This window comes from Mirounga leonina, unplaced genomic scaffold (assembly GCF_011800145.1).
Source record: "Mirounga leonina isolate KUSES-001 unplaced genomic scaffold, KU_Mleo_1.0 Mir_174, whole genome shotgun sequence".
NCBI classification, from domain to species: Eukaryota; Metazoa; Chordata; class Mammalia; order Carnivora; family Phocidae; genus Mirounga; species Mirounga leonina.
In genome coordinates, this window is record NW_023270451.1 from 78345718 (window position 1) to 78366494 (window position 20777).

General features: G+C 40.0%; 2 protein-coding genes across 2 annotated transcripts in view; one reads left to right on the forward strand and one right to left on the reverse strand.

Annotated features, from left to right (window-relative positions):
• The window catches only part of MGAM (maltase-glucoamylase), a 187124-nt gene that overhangs the window by 87064 nt on the left and 79283 nt on the right, over positions 1 to 20777 (forward strand). The window contains exon 4 of the mRNA XM_035021254.1: positions 12435 to 12593. The gene's annotated coding sequence lies outside the window, so the exon portion shown is untranslated. The remainder of the gene's footprint in view (positions 1 to 12434; positions 12594 to 20777) is intronic.
• Positions 13740 to 16002, reverse strand: TAS2R38 (taste 2 receptor member 38). The gene is given in 3 exon segments (XM_035020313.1): positions 13740 to 14379; positions 14381 to 14769; positions 15997 to 16002. Coding segments are annotated over 3 exon segments (1029 nt in total). The 3' UTR covers positions 13740 to 13745.

Consider the following 20777-nt stretch of genomic DNA (forward strand, 5'->3'; position numbering starts at 1 on the left):
CTAGAAACAAAGAGTGGTGAGAAAAAGCATCTCTGCCTGATATTCAAAGTCATTGCTCAAAGATCAAAATAGAAAATGAAAGATATAAGATAGTGCAGTGGAAAAACCCAGGTTTACACCAAACTAAACTCTGTATAAACAACTGCTCAGTTCCATCGAGTGTTTAAGCAAGTTTCATAGGCTTTCAAATGTCACCTCCCCCAGGGATCCTGCTGATCATTTCAATAATCAATTTGAGGTTGGAATGTTTGGGATGAATGCTGGGAATCCTTAGTTCACAGATGGGTGGTTAGGTTTCTTATGCTTCCTTTGGGATATGTGCATGCGTGTGCATGCTTTCACTTAGGAAGTTTTCCACTGCCTTTCTGGTCAAACTGGAAGGCGCCAGAGAAACTAAATTGTGTCTGCACTTGGCAGATGCTAGTCCTCAGCAAAATAGGGATGTACATACATTTTATTATCACTAGTTCTTTTTCAGTTTCCCCATCTCTACTTTTGGCATGGATACCCCTCAGCTATACACAGAAAATTTGCTGAATGATTAGGAGAAGAAATTATTTGGGATGGGAGAGATTTGGGGCATTTCCACCAGGTACTTGTCGTTGTGCATATTTAGGGCCTCCTTCGTACAGAGAGCTTAGTTGACTCCTATACCATCATCTCCTCTTCCCCTCACCCCTTTAAAAGCATAACACGTTCTCAGGCAACATTTCAGTGAGTAGCACCATTAAATAAAGTTTTTTAAACTTTAAACTTTTAAAATTTTAAATAAAGCACCATTTTTTAAAGTTTATTTAAACTTAATCACAAGCATGTTAAGTTAAATATGCTTTGTAAACAAAATAGATGAAGTAGAATAAAATGTATTATGAAAGAGGTGCTATCAATAACCCACTCTCCGGATCTCCTGTGACTGTTTATCTGTTTTTAGATTACTGAAGTTAATCCTCTGTTATTTAGATTTCCCATTGAGCCTGAGCTGGGACATTCTAAAAATAAAACCTTTTTCTTCCTGGTCCACAGCTAACTGAAATGGTTATATCTTCTCTCTGTGTCTGCTCATGGACTTACTTGTTCCATTTACAGATTTTGTACCACTCATTGTATCATAGATCTTTTGGTTGTAAGTGTAAGAACTTCAATCCAAACAAATTTAGGCAAAAGTAGTGTGGATTGGCTCATAGGATGTGAAAAGGAATTTTACAATGAAACCAAAGCAGGACAAGGATGTAGCTGGACTAGAAGTCCATTAGGAATCAAATAAAACCAGGTTTTGCCATATCCACCTCTTGTATCTGCTCATTTCTGCTTGTGAGAGGAAATGGAAGAAACTAGCCATGAGAACCTGCTGGATTTCATGTCTTACAAATTTTTCTTGGATCAAGTTAGGAAAGTCCAAATGGTAGATTTTGATGGACTTGGAATGAATTAATCAAATGTGGTCAGGGGCAAAATCCTGGTACACATCTTGGAGCATGAAGAGCAGTTACTTCTAGGAAAGAAGGTGCTAGGAAGACAATAAACAAAAATATGGTCCATTCCAACCATCCTCACTACCTCTTATCAGCTTGATCCTCCCATAACTTTATCGCCCCCAAACTTGCCAGTATTTTTTTCTCTACCTTTATGACCCAATTGAAGATTTAAAATTTTCAGGTTAGCTTCTCTTTTGATGACCGCAAGTCTATTGGTTCTGTCTTCTAATCTGAATTTCAGTTCCTCATTTCCAAAAATATGCTGGTGTTTTCCAAATAGGTAACCTTATACCAACCCAGTTGCAGGAAGTTCCAAACCACATGTACCATTTTCCTCAAACTCAACCCCACTTCTCTTCTCAGGTTCTTTATTTTTGTTAGCTATTACATCATATTACAACACAGTTGCACACTGGAAACCTCCTTGATTCTTCCTTTTCTGTCAACCTCCTATCAAGATGCTAGTTGATGATTTTCAAATCTCTCTCATGTTTATTTCATCTTCTCCATTCCTACTACCCCATCCTAGTCCAAATCTTTCATTGCAGTTGAAGTTCAAATGGTTTAAACCCTGTTCCTCCTCCTCTTCAAACCAATATTAGACAAATCTTTATAAAATTGCTGCTGTAATCATATCACTTCCCTATTTAAATTTCTTTTATAACCATTAACACGAACAAGTCTCAACTCTTGAGTCTGGGAGAAGATATTTGTAAACTATATGTATGATAAGGGATCAATATCCAAAATATAAAAAAGGAGCTCATACAACTCAAAAGCAAAAGAATAAACAACCTGACTAAAAATGGGCAGGAGGATTTGCATAGACATTATTCATACATACAAATAGCTAACAAGTACATGAAAATTTTCTCAGTATCACTAATTATCAGGAAATGCAACTCAAAACTACAGTGAAATACCATTTCACACCTGTTAGGATAGCTACTATAAAAAAGACAAGTGGTGGAGCGGGGAGGGATGGGGTGACTGGGTGATAGACATTGGGGAGGGTATGTGCTATGGTGAGTGCTGCGAATTGTGTAAGACTGATGAATCACAGATCTGTACCTCTGAAACAAATAATACATTATATTTAAAAAAAAAGAAAAAAGATAGTAGGAAGGGAAAAATAAAGGCGGGGGAGATTGGAGGGGGAGAGGAACCATGAGAGACTATGGACTCTGAGAGACAAACTGAGGGTTCTAGAGGGGAGGGGGGTGGGGGGATGGGTTAGCCTGGTAATGGGTATTAAAGAGGGCACGTATTGAATGGAGCACTGGGTGTTATACGCAGACAATGAATCATGGAACACTACATCAAAAACTAATGATGTAATGTATGGTGTTTAACATAACATAATAAAATAAAATAAAATAAAAAAAGACAAGAGCTAACAAATACTGGTGAAGATGTGGAACTTTGTGCTCTGTTGGTGGCAGTGTAAATTGGTACAGCCACTGTGGAAAACAGTATGGGGGCTCCTCACAAAATTAAAAGTAGAACTATCATATGATCCAGCAATCCCATTTCTGGGTATATGTCTAAAGAAAATGAAAACAGGATACTGAAGAGATATCCACACTCCCATGTTTATTGTAGCATTATTCATACTGACTAAGGCATGGAAACATCTTAAGTGTCTATCAATGGATGAATGGACAAAGAAAATGTGATATGTATTATTCAGCCATAAAAAAATGAAACCTTGCAATTTGTGACAATATGGATGGATCTTGAGGGCATTATACAAGTAAAATGAGTCTGACGAAGACAAATACTATATGATCTCACTTCTTTTTAAGATCTAAAATAATTGGACTCAGAGAAACAGAGGGCAATGGTGGTTGCCAGGGCCTGGGTTGGGGGGAAGGGAATTGGGAAGGTGTTGGTCAAAGGCTACAGACTCTCAGTTATAAGATAAATAAGTTCTGGGGATCTAATGTACAACATGGTGACTATAGTTAACAATGCTATATAGTATACTTGAAAGTTTCTATGACAGTAAAGATTGAATATTTTCACCATAACCAGGAACAGCAACAAAATGGTAATTATGTGAGACAAAAGATGTGTTAACAAACTTTATTGCAGTAAACATTTTGCAATATGTATGTGTATCAAATCATCACATTGTACACCTTAATATTACAAATGTTGTATGTCAATTATATCAATAAAGCTGGGAGGGAATGCAATATATTGAAATTTGTGAGATATGGCAAAAACATGTTTAGCAGAAGGCTTAAAACTTTAAATATTTGTGTTAGAGCAGAAAAAAAAGATTTAAAATCAGTGATCTAATTCTCTGCCTTAAGAAGCTAAATCGGGTTTCTTCATGAGATTAAACCTACAAAAGTAGAAGGAAGGAAATAATAAATAATAGGAAATAATGAATAAAAAATACAAGTGGAGAAAATCTAATGAAACAAGAAGCTTATTTCTTGGAAATATCAATAAATTGATAAATCTCTAACTAGATGAATTAAAAAGAGAATAAAAGTTATCAAACTTGGGATGGACTTGGAATGAAGTCAATGCTATAGACATTAAAATAATAATAAATGACTATTATAATCAAATTTATAGCAATACATTAAAAAACTTAGACAAAGCAGGCAAATTCTTTGAAAAATACAACTTACCAAAATAGACACGAAGAAATTATACTGAACTAATGAATCATGAACACTATATCAAAAACTAATGATGTACTATACCTTGGCTAATTGAATTTAAATAAAGGATTAGGATGGATAGCCATTAAAAAAACTTAATAATACTATGTCTATTAAATAAATTCTAATTATAATAATTTGGAAAACCTCCCTGAATAGGAAATTTCAGTCCCATAAGACTTCTGATTAATGCTTTCAAATATTTAGGGAAAGATAATACCAATTTTATACAAAGTCTTGAATAAAATTAAGATGGAGGAAACATTTCCCATTCTCAACTTGTGTTATGTCAGAATAACCCTGATACCAAATTTGAAAAAGGTATTAAAAATATATAGAGAGGTTAGTGTTCTTCATGAACATAGACGCAAAATTTCTTAGCAATATATTAGGATGTCAACTAGAGCAACATATAAAATAATAATACATCATGAGTAAGTGAGGGCTTATGCCAGGAATATAAGATTGATTTAACATTTAAAAATTTTCAATATACATCCTTATGTTAACAAAATGGAGGAAAGAAATTACACAATCATCTCAATAAATATAGAGAAAGCTTCTGATAAAATTCAACCCTCATTGATAATAAAAATTCTTATTACACTAGGAATAAAAACAGCCTTTCTTAATCTAATACAGCAGATCTATAGCTAACATTGTACTTAATGACAAAAATACTGAATGTTTCCTCCCTAAGATCAGTAATAAGGCAAGTCTGTACTTTACTACTAATCAATATTGTCCTAAAGATCTCAGCCAATGAAATAAGGTAATAAATAATATAATAAAGGTAATAAATAATATAAAGGGCATAAAGATTGGGAAGGAAGAAGTAAAAATGGTCTCTATTTGCTCATGACATGATTGTTTAAGTATAAAATTTCAAAGAATCTACAACTACTAGAACTAATAAATTAATTAAGGAAAGTCTCAAGATACATAGTTAGTATACAAGAATCAATTATATTTTTATATACTAGCAGCAAATAATTGAAAAATGAAACTTTAAAAAATTCTGTATACAATAAGATTATAAAATATTAAGTACTTAGGGATAATTGTGTCAACAGATATGCAAGACCTCTGTACTAAAAGCTATAAAACATTGCTGAGATAAAGACTTAAATAAATGAAGAGATATATCATATTCATAGATTATCAGACAGTATTTTTGAGAGTCAGTTCTTCCCAAATTGATGTCTAGATTTAACACAGTTGGAATTCCAACAGGCTTTTCTTTTTCATTTTTAGAAATAAATAAATAATCCCAAAATGTGTTGTATTAGATCAGCTAAAACAATTTTGCAAAAGAAAAGTAAACTCAAAAGAATCACAATATCTGGTTTCAGAATTTACTATTAATCTATAGTAATAAAGAAGTGAGGTTTTGGTGAAAGGATAGACAGATCAATGGAATACGATGTAGGGACCAGAAAACCAGAAAGAGATCCATGAATATATAGTCCTATGTTTTTTGACAAAGATGTTAATTCAAAGAAAGGAGGGAGGCTTCAACAAATAGTAGTGGAGTACCTGAATAACATATGGAGAAAAAATAAAGTTCAACTCTTATTAACATTAGATACACAAATTAATTCAAGATGAATTATAGTTCTAAATATAAAAGTGAAATTCTAGAAGAAATCATAGTAGACCAGTTTTGCATTTTATTTTTTTTATTTATTTATTTTTTAAAGATTTTATTTATTTATTTGAGAGAGGGAATGAGAGACAGACAGCAGGAGAGGGAGGAGGGTCAGAGGGAGAAGGAGACTTCCTGCTGAGCAGGGAGCCCGATGCGGGACTCGATCCCGGGACTCCAGGATCATGACCTGAGCCGAAGGCAGTCGCTTAACCAACTGAGCCACCCAGGCGCCCCAGTTTTGCATTTTAGAGGCAGGCACATATTTCATATAGACACAAAAAGCACTAAGTATTAAAGGAAAAATATGATAAATTTGATCTTTTCAAAATTTAAAATTTCTTATCAAAAACTAATGATGTAATGTATGGTGATTAACATAACATAATAAAATTTAAAAAAATTCAAAATTTCTGATCATCAAAAGATACCATTAAGAAAGTGAAAGGCAAATCATAGTCTGGGTTAAAATAGTCACAATACATGTATCAGACAAAGGACTTGTATACAAAAAACCAAAAACTATGTATATAGTTACACACACACACGCTACCAAACTCCTACAAATTAATTAAAAAAACTGTATAAAAGGGGCATCAACTATACTTAAATCATAAAATATTTTTTAAAAGATCAAACAAATCAAAGTCACTTTACCATGGAAGATATACAAATGGCCAAGAAGCACATGAAAAGTTGCTCCATATCATTAGTTATCAGGGAAATTCCTGATTCACCCCACTAGAGTGGCCAAAATTTCCAAAGACTGGTAATACTGAATACTGGTAAGACTATGGAACAACTCTTACATTGTTGATGGGAGCATAAGATGCTGGAATAGTTTTGGAAAACCTTTGCTGTTTTCTTATGAAGTTAAATGTACATCAACTTAATGACCCAGCAATTCCACTCCTAGGTATTTTTCTAAGAGAAATGAAAAGACGGATTTAAGAGCATTAATAAAAACTTTATTCATGGGGCACCTTGGTGGCTTAGTTGGTTAGGCATCTGACTCTTGGTTTCAGCCTGGGTCAAGATCTCAGGGTCATGGGATCGAGTCCTGTGACGGGCTCCGCCCTCGGCTAGGAATCTGCTGAAGATTCTCATTCGCTTTCTGTCTCCCTCTGCCCCTTCCCCCACTCATGCTCTCTTTCTCTCTCTAAAATAAATAAATAAATATTAAAAAAAAAAATCTTTATTCGTAATAGCCCCAAACTGTGACCAATGTGAATGTTCATTAATAGTGAGAGGAAAAACAAGCTGTGACTCATACACTATTAAGGATGAATCTTGAGGGAGGAGCAAGATGGCAGAGGAGTAGGAGACCTAAATTTCGTCTGGTCCCAGGAATTCAGCTGAATAGGGATCAAACCATTCTGAACACCTACAAACTCAACAGGAGATTGAAGAAAAGAATAGCAGCAACTCTCTGAACAGAAAAGCGACCACTTTCTGGAAGGTAGGACATGGGGAGAAGTGAATCCGAGGCGATATTCTGGAGGATAGACGGCGGGAGAGGGGGCCTCCGTCGGCCGCTTCTGGTAAGTGATAGAGCCGCGGAGCACAAAATCGGAACTTTTAGAAGTCGGCTCCGCTGAGGGACGTCGCTCCAGTGGCTAAGCGGGGGGTTGAACCCTCGTGGGACAGTGTGGTCTCAGGACCCTCGGGGTCACAGGAAGACCGGGGGTGCCTGAGTGTGGCAGAGCTCCCAGGTATCGGAGCAGGGAAGCCAGCTGCAGAGACGGAGCCAAGGAGTGGGCTCTCAGCTCGGGGTGGCCATAAACCATGATCCGTGGCACAGTCGGGCCCCTGCTCCTCCAGCAGGGACCCAACAAGTGGCAGATCCGGGGAGACTCCCCTTCCTCCCCCGGGGAGGAGAGACGCAGGAGTGCACCGCAGGGATCTGCTGGGTTTGGAGACTCCACCCGGGGTCGGGTGCCAGAGATAGAAACGCGCGGTCACAGGCCAGGCGAGCACGGAGTGCAGCCGGAGACCGGGGAGACGGGAGTGACTGACGGCTTCTCTCTGGGGGCTCACTGAGGAGCGGGGCCCTGAGTTCTCGGCCCCTCCGGGGCGGAGATTGGGAGGCCGCCATTTTCACTGTCATCCTCCAAAGCTGGACAGAAAGCTTGCAGGGAACAAAACCTCCCGAGAGCAAACCTGAGCAGATTACTTAGCCTGGACCGGCAAGGGCGGGGCAATTCCGCCTCCGGCAGAGACATTTGGAAACCACGGCAACAGGCCCCTCCCCAGAAGATCAGCGAGAAAAGCCAGCCAAGACCAAGTTTACCGATCAATGAGAACGGCAGAACTCCAGCGCTAGGGGAATACTGCACATAGAATCCATGGCTTTTTTACCATGATTCTTTAGTCTTTCAAAGTTAATTTTTTTAATTCTCTTTTTCTTTTTTTTTCAATTTTTCTTTTTCCCTTTTTCAACCAACATCTTATCAATCCCTTTTTTAAAAATCTTTTTTATTTTTCATTTTTAGAATCATATTCTATCCCTTCATAGTAGTTAACCTTATTTTTGGTATATATATAAGTTGTTCTCTCTTTAAAATTTTGAGATACAGTTTCTTCTAACAGATCAAAATATACCTTAAATCTCTAGTGTATGGCTTTGTTCTAGTCTCCGGCTTGATCACATTCTCTCCCCCCCCCTTTTTTTAAATTTCTCTTCTTTCTTTTTCAACCAACTTCTTATCTTACCAATTCCTTTTATAAAATCTTTTATAATTTTAATCTTTACAGTCATATTCCATCCCTTCATTGTATTTACCCTTATTTTTGTACATATATAAGCTTTTCTTTCTTTAAAATTTTGGGAGGCAGTTTGTTCTAACAGACCAAAATATGCCCCAAATCTAGTGTGTGGCACTGACCTATGCACCAGCCTGATCATATTTGATCATATCCTTTTTTTTATTTTAATCTTTTTCTTTTTCTTTCTTTCCCTTTCTTTCCTCCCGGTTTCAGGTCTCTTCTGATTTGTTTAGTGTATATTTTTCTGGGGTCGTTGTTACCCTGTTAGCATTTTGTTCTCTCATTCATCTATTCTCCTCTGGACAAAATGACAAGACGGAAAAAATCACCTCAGAAAAAAAGGAACAAGAGGCAGTACTGAGCCAGGGACCTAATCAATATGGACATTAGTAAGATGTCGGAACTAGAGTTCAGAATGATGATTATAAAGATACAAGCTGGGCTTGAAAAAAGCATGGAAGATATTAGAGAAACCCTCTCTGGAGAAATAAAAGAACTAAAATCTAACCAAGTAAATCAAAAAGGCTATTAATGAGGTGCAATAAAAAATGGGGGCTCTAACTGCTAGGATAAATGAGGCAGAAGAGAGAATCAGTGATATAGAAGACCAAATGATGGAAAATAAAGAAGCTGAGAAAAAGAGAGATAAACAACTACTGGATCATGAGGGGAGAACTCAAGAGGTAAGTGATACCATAAGATGAAACAATATTAGAATAATTGGAATCCCAGAAGAAGAAAGAGAGAGAGGGGCAGAAGGTATATTGGAGCAAATTATAGCAGAGAACTTCCCTAATTTGGGGAAGGAAACAGGCATCAAAATCCAGGAGGCACAGAGAACTCCCCTCAAAATCAATAAAAATAGGTCAACACCCTGACATTTAATAGTAAAACTTACGAGTTTCAGAGACAAAGAGAAAATCTTGAAAGCAGCTCGGGACAAGAGGTCTGTAACCTACAATGGTAGAAACATTAGTTTGGCGACAGACCTATCCACAGAGACCTGGCAGGCCAGAAAGGACTGGCATGATATATTCAGAGCACTAAATGAGAAAAATATGCAGCCAAGAATACTCTATCCAGCTAGGCTGTCATTGAAAATAGAAGGAGAGATAAAAAGCTTCCAGGACAAACAAAAATGAAAGGAATTTGCAAATGCAAAACCAGCCCTACAAGAAATCTTGAAAGGGGTCCTCTAAGCAAAGAGAGAGCCTAAAAGTAACATAGCCCAGAAAGGAACACAGACAATATACAGTAACAGTCACCTTACAGGCAATATAATGGCACTAAATTCCTATCTTTCAATAGTTACCCTGAATGTAAATGGGTTAAATGCCCCAATCAAAAGACACAGGGTATCAGATTGGATAAAAAAGAACAAGACCCATCAAGATGCTGTCTGCAAGAGACTCATTTAGACCCAAAGACACCCCCAGATTGAAAGTGAGGGGATGGAAAACAATTTACCATGCTAATGGACACCAAAATCCTAAAGGAGAACACAGGCAGCAACCTCTTCGACCTCAGCCACAGCAACTTCCTCCTAGAAACATCACCAAAGGCAAGGGAAGCAAGGGCAAAAATGAACTATTGGGACTTCATCAAGATAAAAAGCTTTTGCACAGCAAAGGAAACAATCAATAAAACCAAAAGACAATGGACAGAATGGGAGAAGATATTTGCAAATGACATATCAGATAAAGGGCTAGTATCCAAAATCTATAAAGAACTTATCAAACTCAACACCCAAGGAACAAATGATCCAATCAAGAAATGGGCAGAAGACATGAACAGACATTTTTCCAAAGAAGACATCCAAATGGCCAACAGACACATGAAAAAGTGCTCAACATCACTTGGCATCAGGGAAATCCAAATCAAAACCTCAATGAGATACCACCTCACACCAGTCGGAATGGCTAAAATTAACAAGTCAGGAAATGACAGATGTTGGCAGGGATGCGGAGAAAGGGGAACCCTCCTACACTGTTGGTGGGAATGCAAGCTGGTGCAGCCACTCTGGAAAACAGTATGGAGGTTCCTCAAAAAGTTGAAACTACTTTTCAACTGGGTATTTACCGCAAAGATACAAATGTAGGGATCCGAAGGGGTATGTGCACCCCAATGTTTATAGCAGCAATGTCCACAATAGCCAAACTATGGAAAGAGCCAAGATGTCCATCAACAGATGAATGGATAAAGAAGATGTGGTATGTGTGTATACACACACACACACACACACACAAACACACACAATGGAATATTATGCAGCCATCAAAAGGAATGAACTCTTGCCATTTGCAATGACGTGGATGGAACTGGATGGTATGCTCAGCGAAATAAGTCAATCAGAGAAAGACATGTATCATATGATCTCACTGATATGAGGAATTCTTAATCTCAGGAAACAAACAGGGTTGCTGGAGTGGTGGGGGATGGCAGGGATGGGGTGGCTGGGTGATGGACACTGGGGAGTGTATGTGCTATGGTGAGCACTGTGAATTGTGTAAGACTGTTGAATCACGGACCTGTACCTCTGAAACAAATAATACATTATATTTTAAAAAAAAAGAACATAGTAGGAAGGGTATAATGAAGGGGGGGAAATTGGAGGGGGAGACGAACCATGAGAGCCTATGGACTCTGAGGAACAAACAGGGTTCTAGAGGGGAGGGAAGTGGGGGCATGGGTTAGCCTGATGATGGGTATTAAAGAGGGCACATATTGAATGGAGCACTGGGTGTTATATGCAAACAATGAATCATGGAACACTACATCAAAAACTAATGATGTAATGTATGGTGTTTAACATAGCATAATAAAAAAAAAGGATGAATCTCAAAGACATTATGTTGAGCAAAAGTAGCAGAAACAAAGGAATAATTACAGGATTTATACAAGAACAGGGAAAACTAATCTATGGGAAGAAATTTAGTATAGTGGTTGCCCATAGTGGATGGGGATTGACTGGAAGAGAATACTGGATCTTTCTGTGCTGATGAAATATTGCACAACTTATTTGGGGTGTTGGGTACATGCATGTATCATTTATCAAACTTCACATTGTACACGGTTGTACATTTAGCATCTTTGCTTTTTGCTGTATGTAAATTTTACCTAAACATGAAAAACTATAAACAAATATTGAATTCTAGTTAGTCCTTTTGCCTTTTGCAGTGCTATAGGATAGAAATTTCAAAACCGTATTCTCTGTATTCTAGGCATAAGCAAATGAGCAAATTATTAAGCATATGTGGAATATATTTCTCATGGTTAGAGAAGGGATTTACAAGTGTGTAAAAATGAAAAGTAAAGTGAACCATGTATTATTGGATTGGAACTGGAGGTATCTGTGTGGGGGAGTGGAAAGAGAAATGGGGCAAAACATAAATAATGAGTGAATGTGGGTAAAGGGTATATGGAATTCTTGCAACTCTTCTATAAATTTGAAATTATACAAAATATAATGTTAAAAACAAAGCCATGGAGAGGAGTAAGAGGTAATGGAGCCCGGTTCAGAGAGAATTTATACAAAAAGAAAGAAAGAAAAACAAGAAGGGATGTTCTCTATTATTTTCTTTATGCTTATATTCCTCCCAAGTACTCTAGGGGAAAGTGGAGTTAAAAGGGCACAATACAGGGTGCCTGGGTGGCTCAATAGGTTAAGCTTCTTGGTTTTGGCTCAGGTCAGGATCTCAGGGTCATGAGATCGACCACCATGCTGGTCTCCTTGTTCAGTGTGGAGTTGACTTGTCCCACTCCCTCCCCCTTTTCCCCTCCTTCCGCTCATGCAAGCTCTCTCTCTCTTAAATAAAAAAATGAATGAATGAATGAATGAATGAATAAATAAGATCTTTTTTTTTTTTAAAGGCCACAATACAGTTCCACCGGAGGGTCTGACATCATCCAGCTCAAGAGAAATGGCATCTGGAACAGCGTTTCTCAACACTGACTGCACCCTGGAATCACCTGGAGAGCTTTAAAATGATTCCTGGGTTCTACCTCTAAAGATCTGATGGAATTGGCCTGGTATGTGGCCTGGGCATTGAGATTTTTAAAAGCTACCCAGGTGATTTTAATGTGCAGCCAAGTGTGGGGACCCCTGCCTTGGAGGGAAACCTAGGACAACTCCGGTGTCCACCAAGGAAAGAAAACCAGATGAAGTTACAAATTGTGTACCCAGCAGAGGGGACAAGAGGTTAGTTGGTTTGGACAACTGGGAGGAGGAATTGGGTGCCAGAGAGGAGGAAGCCATTGCTCAGCAGTTCCCACAGCTGCCAGAGCTACAAGCCTCTGTGCGTGACCTGCCATGCTTTTGAAGGCTGTCAAGATTTATATGTCTCATATATCTTTTTCTCTCCGGAGTGTTGTAGGATTTGATTTGAGGAGAGCCTTCCTGGTAGGCAGAAAATGCCAAATCTCTACAAACATGGTTTCCAGTGAGGCTATTTTGGTAGGTTCCAATGCTTGGTACCAGGCAAAGCACTGTGTTCAGGGGCAAATAGAGCAGAGCCAGAAGGCACACACCAGTGTTGGTATCCTGGGCACCCACTGAGCAAATATCTGCCTCTCTTTACCCCTACTATAAAGCGGGTTGAGTGCACATTTCTGAATCTGCGTATTTTCAGACTAAATGACCCCTATTCTCTGGTTTGTGTAGGAGTTTTAATTTAGTACCTCTTGAAGCTGAAGTGATGACACTTGATCTTCCAAGTCTGTCTTTTCATATCCATGAAATTTGTGGAGTTTGAAGAGGGTTATGTAATTGCCATAGTAGTGAATATTTTCTAATATTAAGCTAGCGCCTTTTTTAAGAAACAGGTTTAGCAGTCATGTGAAAAGCCAATCATGTTATCTTGAGGTTTAGATAGTATTTCATAAGAGGTGATTTCTCATGGTTTGTTTCATACCAAGCATGAATAAACTGTAGTATACAAAGCATTTACACTGAGTACCTCACCTATTTCATTCGTTTTCAAAACAAACTTGAAGAACCCATGCATGTCATTCTTGCATAGGCCACAGATAGAGCTTTAATGATTTTATTCTACTATGGGTGAGTTCATTGACATAAAGTGGAGAGACTCTCGCTTATGTCTACAGAAGAAACTGGAATAGGTTTCTGAAGGCTTTATGAACTATCAGAGGCATATTCGTGAAGAGCTCATTTCGTGTCTGCTCTCAACATAGATCTGGAATTCTGGGATCCTCCCTGTGATCTGCCCTTACCTTTAGGCTGCTCTGAACCCAGAGTAGAATGGTCTCCACAGCTCTCTTTAGCTTGGCATTGCTTGAGATCAGGATTCCTGCATGTATTGAGGGACAAGCTGCTAGGATCCCTACACAGATCATTACCCTGATCTTGTGCCACAGCATCAGGAAAGGCACTGAAATGAGGGCAGCACAGAATGACACCACATAGAAGCAGAGAGAGGAGACAAGAGATCTGAGTACTTTGATATGGGCCTCCAGGCTGGGCTCACGGGAGTCCTTGGTTTTGGCTTCCATTATCCTCGTGTGCCTCCTCAGACAGACAGTCAGCACCCCAGAAGAAACCAGAAAAAGTAAGAAAGGAGGAATGGATTCCAGGGTGCAGAAGATGAAGGAATGATAGAAATTGAGTTTTGCAATTTGCAGATTGAGTTCTGTATTATTCATGAATAGCATAGTTGTGAATGCAAAGCCAGATTTACTAAAAAAGTTCCCCAAACAGAGGAGAGTGCAGATGGGAGAGAAAAGCATGGCACCCAGGAGCATCTGGGGGACCTTCCTGGAGACCCAGCTTGCCAAGCAGAGCAGGATGGTGTGAGAGAAACATAATCTTGGAGCAGTAGAGAAGACTGAGACAGGTGGTGAGCCAGAGCCCAGCTTGGTTTGTGATCATCCAGAGCATGATGATGGTCTGGTAGCTGAGGCTCAGTGGGTCCTTCATCCGCTGGAAGTATATAAGCTGGATGGCATCCAGAAACAGCAGCCCATGCAGGAAAAGCTGGGTGAGGCTGAGACTCAGAGGGATAAGATCACAGTTGCCCAGTGGCTGCCTCCTCACCACATCCCAAAAATTCATAAAGAAAATAAAGGCATTTGTCAGGATCCCCACTGCAAACTCCAGGACTGAAAAGAATAGAAATGCACTCTTGACTTCATAGGACACAGTTATGACAGGAGTCAGGGTCAATATGATGTCTCTTCTCACTTGGTTAATCTAAGGCTCAACATACCACCCAGCAGAGAAGGGTCAGTGTACATTATAAGCCAGGACCTCTCCTTCACAAGGCATCAGGCTCTTGCTCTAGATCTATCCCACAGTGAATGCGTAAAAATTTCTGACAGCAAACTTACAATAGGGATATTGTTGCTTTGGAATATCTCTTGGATACACACTAGGGCTCATTGTAAGAGCAGAGGAATGATGGTTCTTTCTCTTGGGTGATGCAGAAGCTTTGAATAAACCTAAGTGTGTCTGTACAGCAGCCTCCTCAGAGGGCCGCTGGAAGTATATAAGCTGGATGGCATCCAGAAACAGCAGTCCATGCAGGAAAAGCTGGGTGAGGCTGAGACTCAGAAAGATAAGATCACAGTTGGACAGCATCATGGATGCAAACAAGACAGGGTCTCAGTTTTCTAAGTCCGGTTTTGCATGCCCATCTGGACCTGCATGGTAGGAGAAGGGAGCGGGATTTGCTTATGGGTTTGAAGGGAACTGGCAGCAGGCAAAGCATATCTTCTTGATGAACTAAGGTTTGAAATGGTGCCTCTTTCCATTTGCATGCCTTCTTCTATCACCTCTGAGGCATGACTTTTATCATAGACTTTGTTTTTAATGTGGATGAATGCATGGTTCCTCCCCTGGCATCAGCACATGAGTTAAGACTGCCATTGCTAAAGATTTCATTCAAGCATCATCATCATGCCAAGCACTGTGCTGGCAAGAGGAGCATTACCGTGAACAAGGCCAGCACCTGCCATGAAGGGAGGGGGTAGGGGGTGATCTGGCCCGGATTATTGCAGAAGCTTTTTAACTGCTCACTCTGCTTTCCACTCCCCACTGCCTTACCCCATTTTCGGCAAAGCAACAGTAGTGATCCTGCTAAAGTATAACTAAGATCATGTCATTGCTCTGTTCAAGCCTTTCGGGGCCTCTCATTTCTCTCACCATAAAAGCAAAGTCCTTACATACCTAATCAGGTCCTCTGTCCCTTCTTAGATGTTGTCCATGATACTTGCTTCCTCCTTCACTCCATACCAGCCATATGGGCCTCTTTCATGTTCTGTGAACTCACCACACATACTCCCACCTCAGGACTGGTGTGCTTGCCCTTCCCATTGCCCAAATTACTTTTCCCATACACACTCAGGTGTCCCACTTTCTTCTCAAAAGTTACCTTATCGGAGGGACCTTTCTGATCATCCTATGACTGGCATCCCTTACCCACATCGCGGATGCTTGTAATCATAGTTACCCTAGTCTATATTCCTGTGTATGTTCAGTTATTCATTGCCTATACCTATCCCCCACTAAAAATACAGGCTTCATGAAGACACACAGCAGGGACCCAAGAAATAATTTTTGAATGAACGAAATGTCCACAAATGAAACATTTATTAGTCTATAGCATCCCTGTGGATTATATCTAGGAGTTTTTAACATTCCAAGGCATTATATCCTAACATATAACATACTCTAACATACTTGGCTGTAATTTCTGAAGTCTAGCTCTCTCCCCTTTTAAACATTTCCAAATATTTGATGTGCTTGGGCTTTCTGGCATCTCTAATTCTCCTTGATCTCTAAAGGAATCTGAGCTGATTTTATAATCCCTTCTGCAAGCTCTGGAAAAATTCAGGCTAGTTACTCAATGGAGATTTGGAGAGCTGATCATTTAGAGGCCGGTTGTTGTTTTATAACATTTCTGCCTGACCTGGTGCTTTTTTTTTTCACTCTTACAAATGCTTTAACTTTTCTAGTTCTTTTATTGTTGTCTTTCATGCTTCATCCAGTCATTCACTCATTTTGTGGAGTGAATGATGGGGAAAGGAAAGGAGAATTTGAGTGGTTGGTTTGCAATCTGTCCTATGGTAACATTTCCTCTAAGAGGTGGAGCTTTTCTACCTCTGCTCCTCTGCTTGCTCAGCCTCGTGCTTCATTGGCCGTTTTTGCTAACTTTTCACAGTCTCGCTCTGGGCAGTATGCTCCTGTGAGTGAGCTCACAATTCCATAAAGCACCTAGAGGAAGGGTGGCTCTGTGTTCAGAGCCTCTGGAACCAGGAGCCTCTGGAACCAGGGTCTCTAAGGTTGAGGCCTGGCTCTGCCACTTCTCTGTGTGACTTGGCAAATGTTTGAATCTTCTATATTTATCTCATATGAAATGGAGATGACCATCAAAATAACACCTACCTCAGAGGATTGGGAGGATTACCTGAATTGGCACATACAGCATGCTTGGTGTTGTGCTTGGCACATGATGTCTGATCAGTAAATGTTAATTATAGGACCACTGTATCATCTAGCAATCACTCTTTTGGATATATAGCCAATAGAAATGAAGCCAGTACCTCGAAGAGGTATCTGCACTCCCATGTTCATTGCAGCATTATTCCCAATAGCTGAGATATGGAAACAACCTAAGCGTCTGTCAATGGATGAATGGATGAAGAAATTGTGGCATATACATATAATGGAATACCATTCAGCCTTAAAAAAGGAGATCCTGCCATTTGCAACAATATGGATGAACCTGGAGGACATTATGTGAAGTGAAAGAATCCAGTCACAGCAAGAAAAATACTGCATGATCCTACTCTTATACGGACTCTAGAAAGTTGAATTCATGAAGCAGAGAGTAGAATGGTGGTTATTAGGGGTATGGTGGGGGGTGATGGGGAGATGTTGGTCAAGGGGTAACCTACTTTCAGGAAGTGTGGAGGCTGAGGATGAGTCCCCATATCTCCAATGTTCCCAGATAATTGGACAAAGAAATGGGCCCCAACAAACTGAAAGAGTCCTGTAATCACTGCCATTTCCCCAGAAGTTCAAACCAGCTTGGGACCCAGAATCCTCCTATCATTATTTAACAGTTCCCACCAGAGGGCGCCAGACCACTGTGAGACCTGGAATTCCTGACCTGCTTACTGGGCAGGCTCAGCCCAGACAATTTACTTAATCTTGGGAAAATGTGGCTCCATATTTTACAGAATTGAAATTGTAGACTCCACTTACTACTTTATAGTAGGGTAAGTATCCCTTAAGCGCACAGTTCCTGTAAAGACCATAACGCTACTTCCATTTTATTGACAAAGTGGAGTTTCAGGAAGGTGAAATAGTTTAATATCTCTGCCAGGATAACTAAAGTACTAAGTGAGAAGTTGGGTTTCTAATTCCAGATATTCTGATTTCATGTTTGATGATCTTTCCTCTAAGTCTAGCTACCAATCTGTAGAGTGGGGTGTAATGGATATCCTTATTTGGGTAAAATGCCTGGTAACGTTCTTTCCAACCTGAGTCCTATTTGAATGGGTTTATTTGGGGTGGTGGCAGTTGAGTCCTTTAGAACTACCTCAGGGTAGAGGTAGAGGTCGAGGGAGGGATGAACTATCATCCCATTCTCAGGAAAGATAGAAAAGTTGAGTCTGGTGGGTTCATATCTCAGGAAACTACTATTCTGGCAGGGAAAGGGGTGGGAGGAATCTCTGTAGGCTCGGTTAAGATGACTGAAAGAAAATGTCCATCTACCCAGGAGGTTAACATAGCAATTAGCAATGTATAAATATAAGTATAAATGAAATTCCGCAGAATTTCTTCGAGTAGATCTGGGCTGAGGCCTTCTTTGATTCCCTCCCGTAGACTTCCTATCTTCTTTGCTTCCACACCACAATTTTGTCCATACACTATCATAGCACTTACCATATTGATCAAAATATGTATTGGTTTGCAAGTGTGTATCCCCAATTACACTGAGTTATCCAAAAGCAGGGATTATATATTACTCATTCTTTGCTCCTTGTGGTATATGACATACAACTAGATTTTTGTTCATTTATTTGGTCATTCGCTTTAAATCCAAGGCAGTGATATGATCACATGTGCTTTCTTATGAATGTGTGTGTAGGCCCTGCTTGAATGTAGATGAATTCACTCCTGGAATTCAAATGTGTTTTCTGCACTGAAGATTAAAGGCTGTAAGTCTCTCATAACCTACTGCGTAGTCATTCAGGAAAGTACTCATCCTAAGGGAAGAAAGAACTAGTGAAATTTGACCCAGTAACTGGAGCCGCCAGAGTGTAGGCAGGGTTCTGAGGGATATGGTGTTTGTCATTAGATCTTGTCCTTGATCCTATGGGCTTCTGTCTGAACTCAAAGGGTATATTAAGCAGCTTCTTTTGGCTACAGGGAGTAAAGATTCATTTGGGAGATCTCCAGTAATGCAAGTTTACTATAAGTTACACCAGACCAGGGAGGTCAGCATCAGCAGAGAATTGTGGGAGATGCAAACTTTTGGGCCTTACTTAGAACTTTTGAACCAAAATCTCTGAAGGTGGACCCCAGCGATCTGTGTTTTGACAAGCCATTCAAGTGATTCTAATGCACACTAACATTTGAGAACCCCTGGGATAAAAGGGCATTAGGGATTTCCCAGGATCCCAGCAGGAGCCACACCTGAGTCTGGAGCATGGCTCGGGCACTGGCACCTTACCCAGTATCCATGTCATCTTAGCATGGAGAATTAATTGCCATTCACTTGACTGCTCCACCATAGTGAGATTCCGACTGTCATTAGAAATTAAAGACTGTTGTTAATGCTTTTAGATGGCACATAGCCAAGAGCTCCAGGAATTCCCAAACCCAGCTCTGCCAGTCACTCCTATTACATGAGAACAGCAGTGGAATGAGGGTGTAGGGGTGTATTGCTTTATTAAAAGCTAGACCAGCACCTGAAGAGTCCCGAGGCAGAGCTGTGTGTAGTGCAAGTTGGATTGGGGCACACAGTTGACTTAGGCAGAGTCCACACATCCAGCTTGCCACTCTGTTCATGGTGGATATTGCTAATCACCTACACTCTTGATTACCAATAGAAGCCCTGTGTTATTGGGAATGTCAATATTCCCATCTAAAAATAAACTGCATTTCTCATCTTTCATATAGATAGGAGTGGCATTTGGAACACAAGAAGTTATTGGGCAGACTATTTTAGAAAACCCTTGCTGCCTTTTCTTCTTTCTGTGCCAGCCAGCACTTGAATGTTACAGTTAGAGCTCCGCCTGAGAGGGAAAAGCCAAGAGAATTGAAAAGCTCTCACCCTGAATTTTTTGAGTACTTGAAGGCACGCCAGCAACTACTCTGTTCCAGGCTTCTCCTTCTGTGAGAAAGGTCATCTCTTTATGGTTTTAAGTCGCAAGGCTTGGGCCACCATTACTGAAAGGTGAATGCCGTTACTAGCTGATAACCCGCCTGCAAGAAGAGCCCTGGGAATCTATTTGCCTGCCTAAGCATGGAAGTGGAACGGAGGCAAGGACAGCCTGGGCTCTGTCTGGGTGTGCTTGTCATGGAGAGGCAGAAAACAGGAAGTGCGAGAGAGGAAATAAAAGGAAGGATGTCTCTGCTTCCTTCATTTCAAGTCTATTTTGTCCACTCATGGTTGTCAGAAGGATGTGGGCAGAGTGGTACTGGTATGGGGAGATGAGGTTCAAGATTGTCTCGCTACAGCTCTTATTTCTGATTCTCTCTCTTTACAATTTGCTCTTACTACTAATTGATCCTGCTGCAAATTCTCTCTGTGTCTCACACTCAGAGAATCTAAGTTGTCTTGTGATCACACAGCGAGCTACTCCATAAGAGGCTGGTGGAAATAAGGACTTGCTGTCTTTGGGTTAGGTGCTCATCCCAGGTCCAGACATAGAATCTGGTATCAGCGTGGAATCTGGTGATTCAAGGACATACATAAGATCACTTCCCTCATCAGGGAGCTGTGGAAAGGGATTCCTTTAGAGGGATCTCTGGGCCCCTTCTTAGGCTTCATTTTGTCCACTAAAATGAATTAAGGAAGAGGAGGTTTTTGTAAAAGCTGATAGAGCTGTAAGACATTAGATGAGGACCAGTCCTGTTCTGTTTCTCTGTGACACAATAAAGTAGGAGAACACTGGGCAGCCTTGGCACCTTGAGGGTTCTCTATCCAGCAGAGACAGGGAGATCCTGTGGATATGCTGATTCCCAGA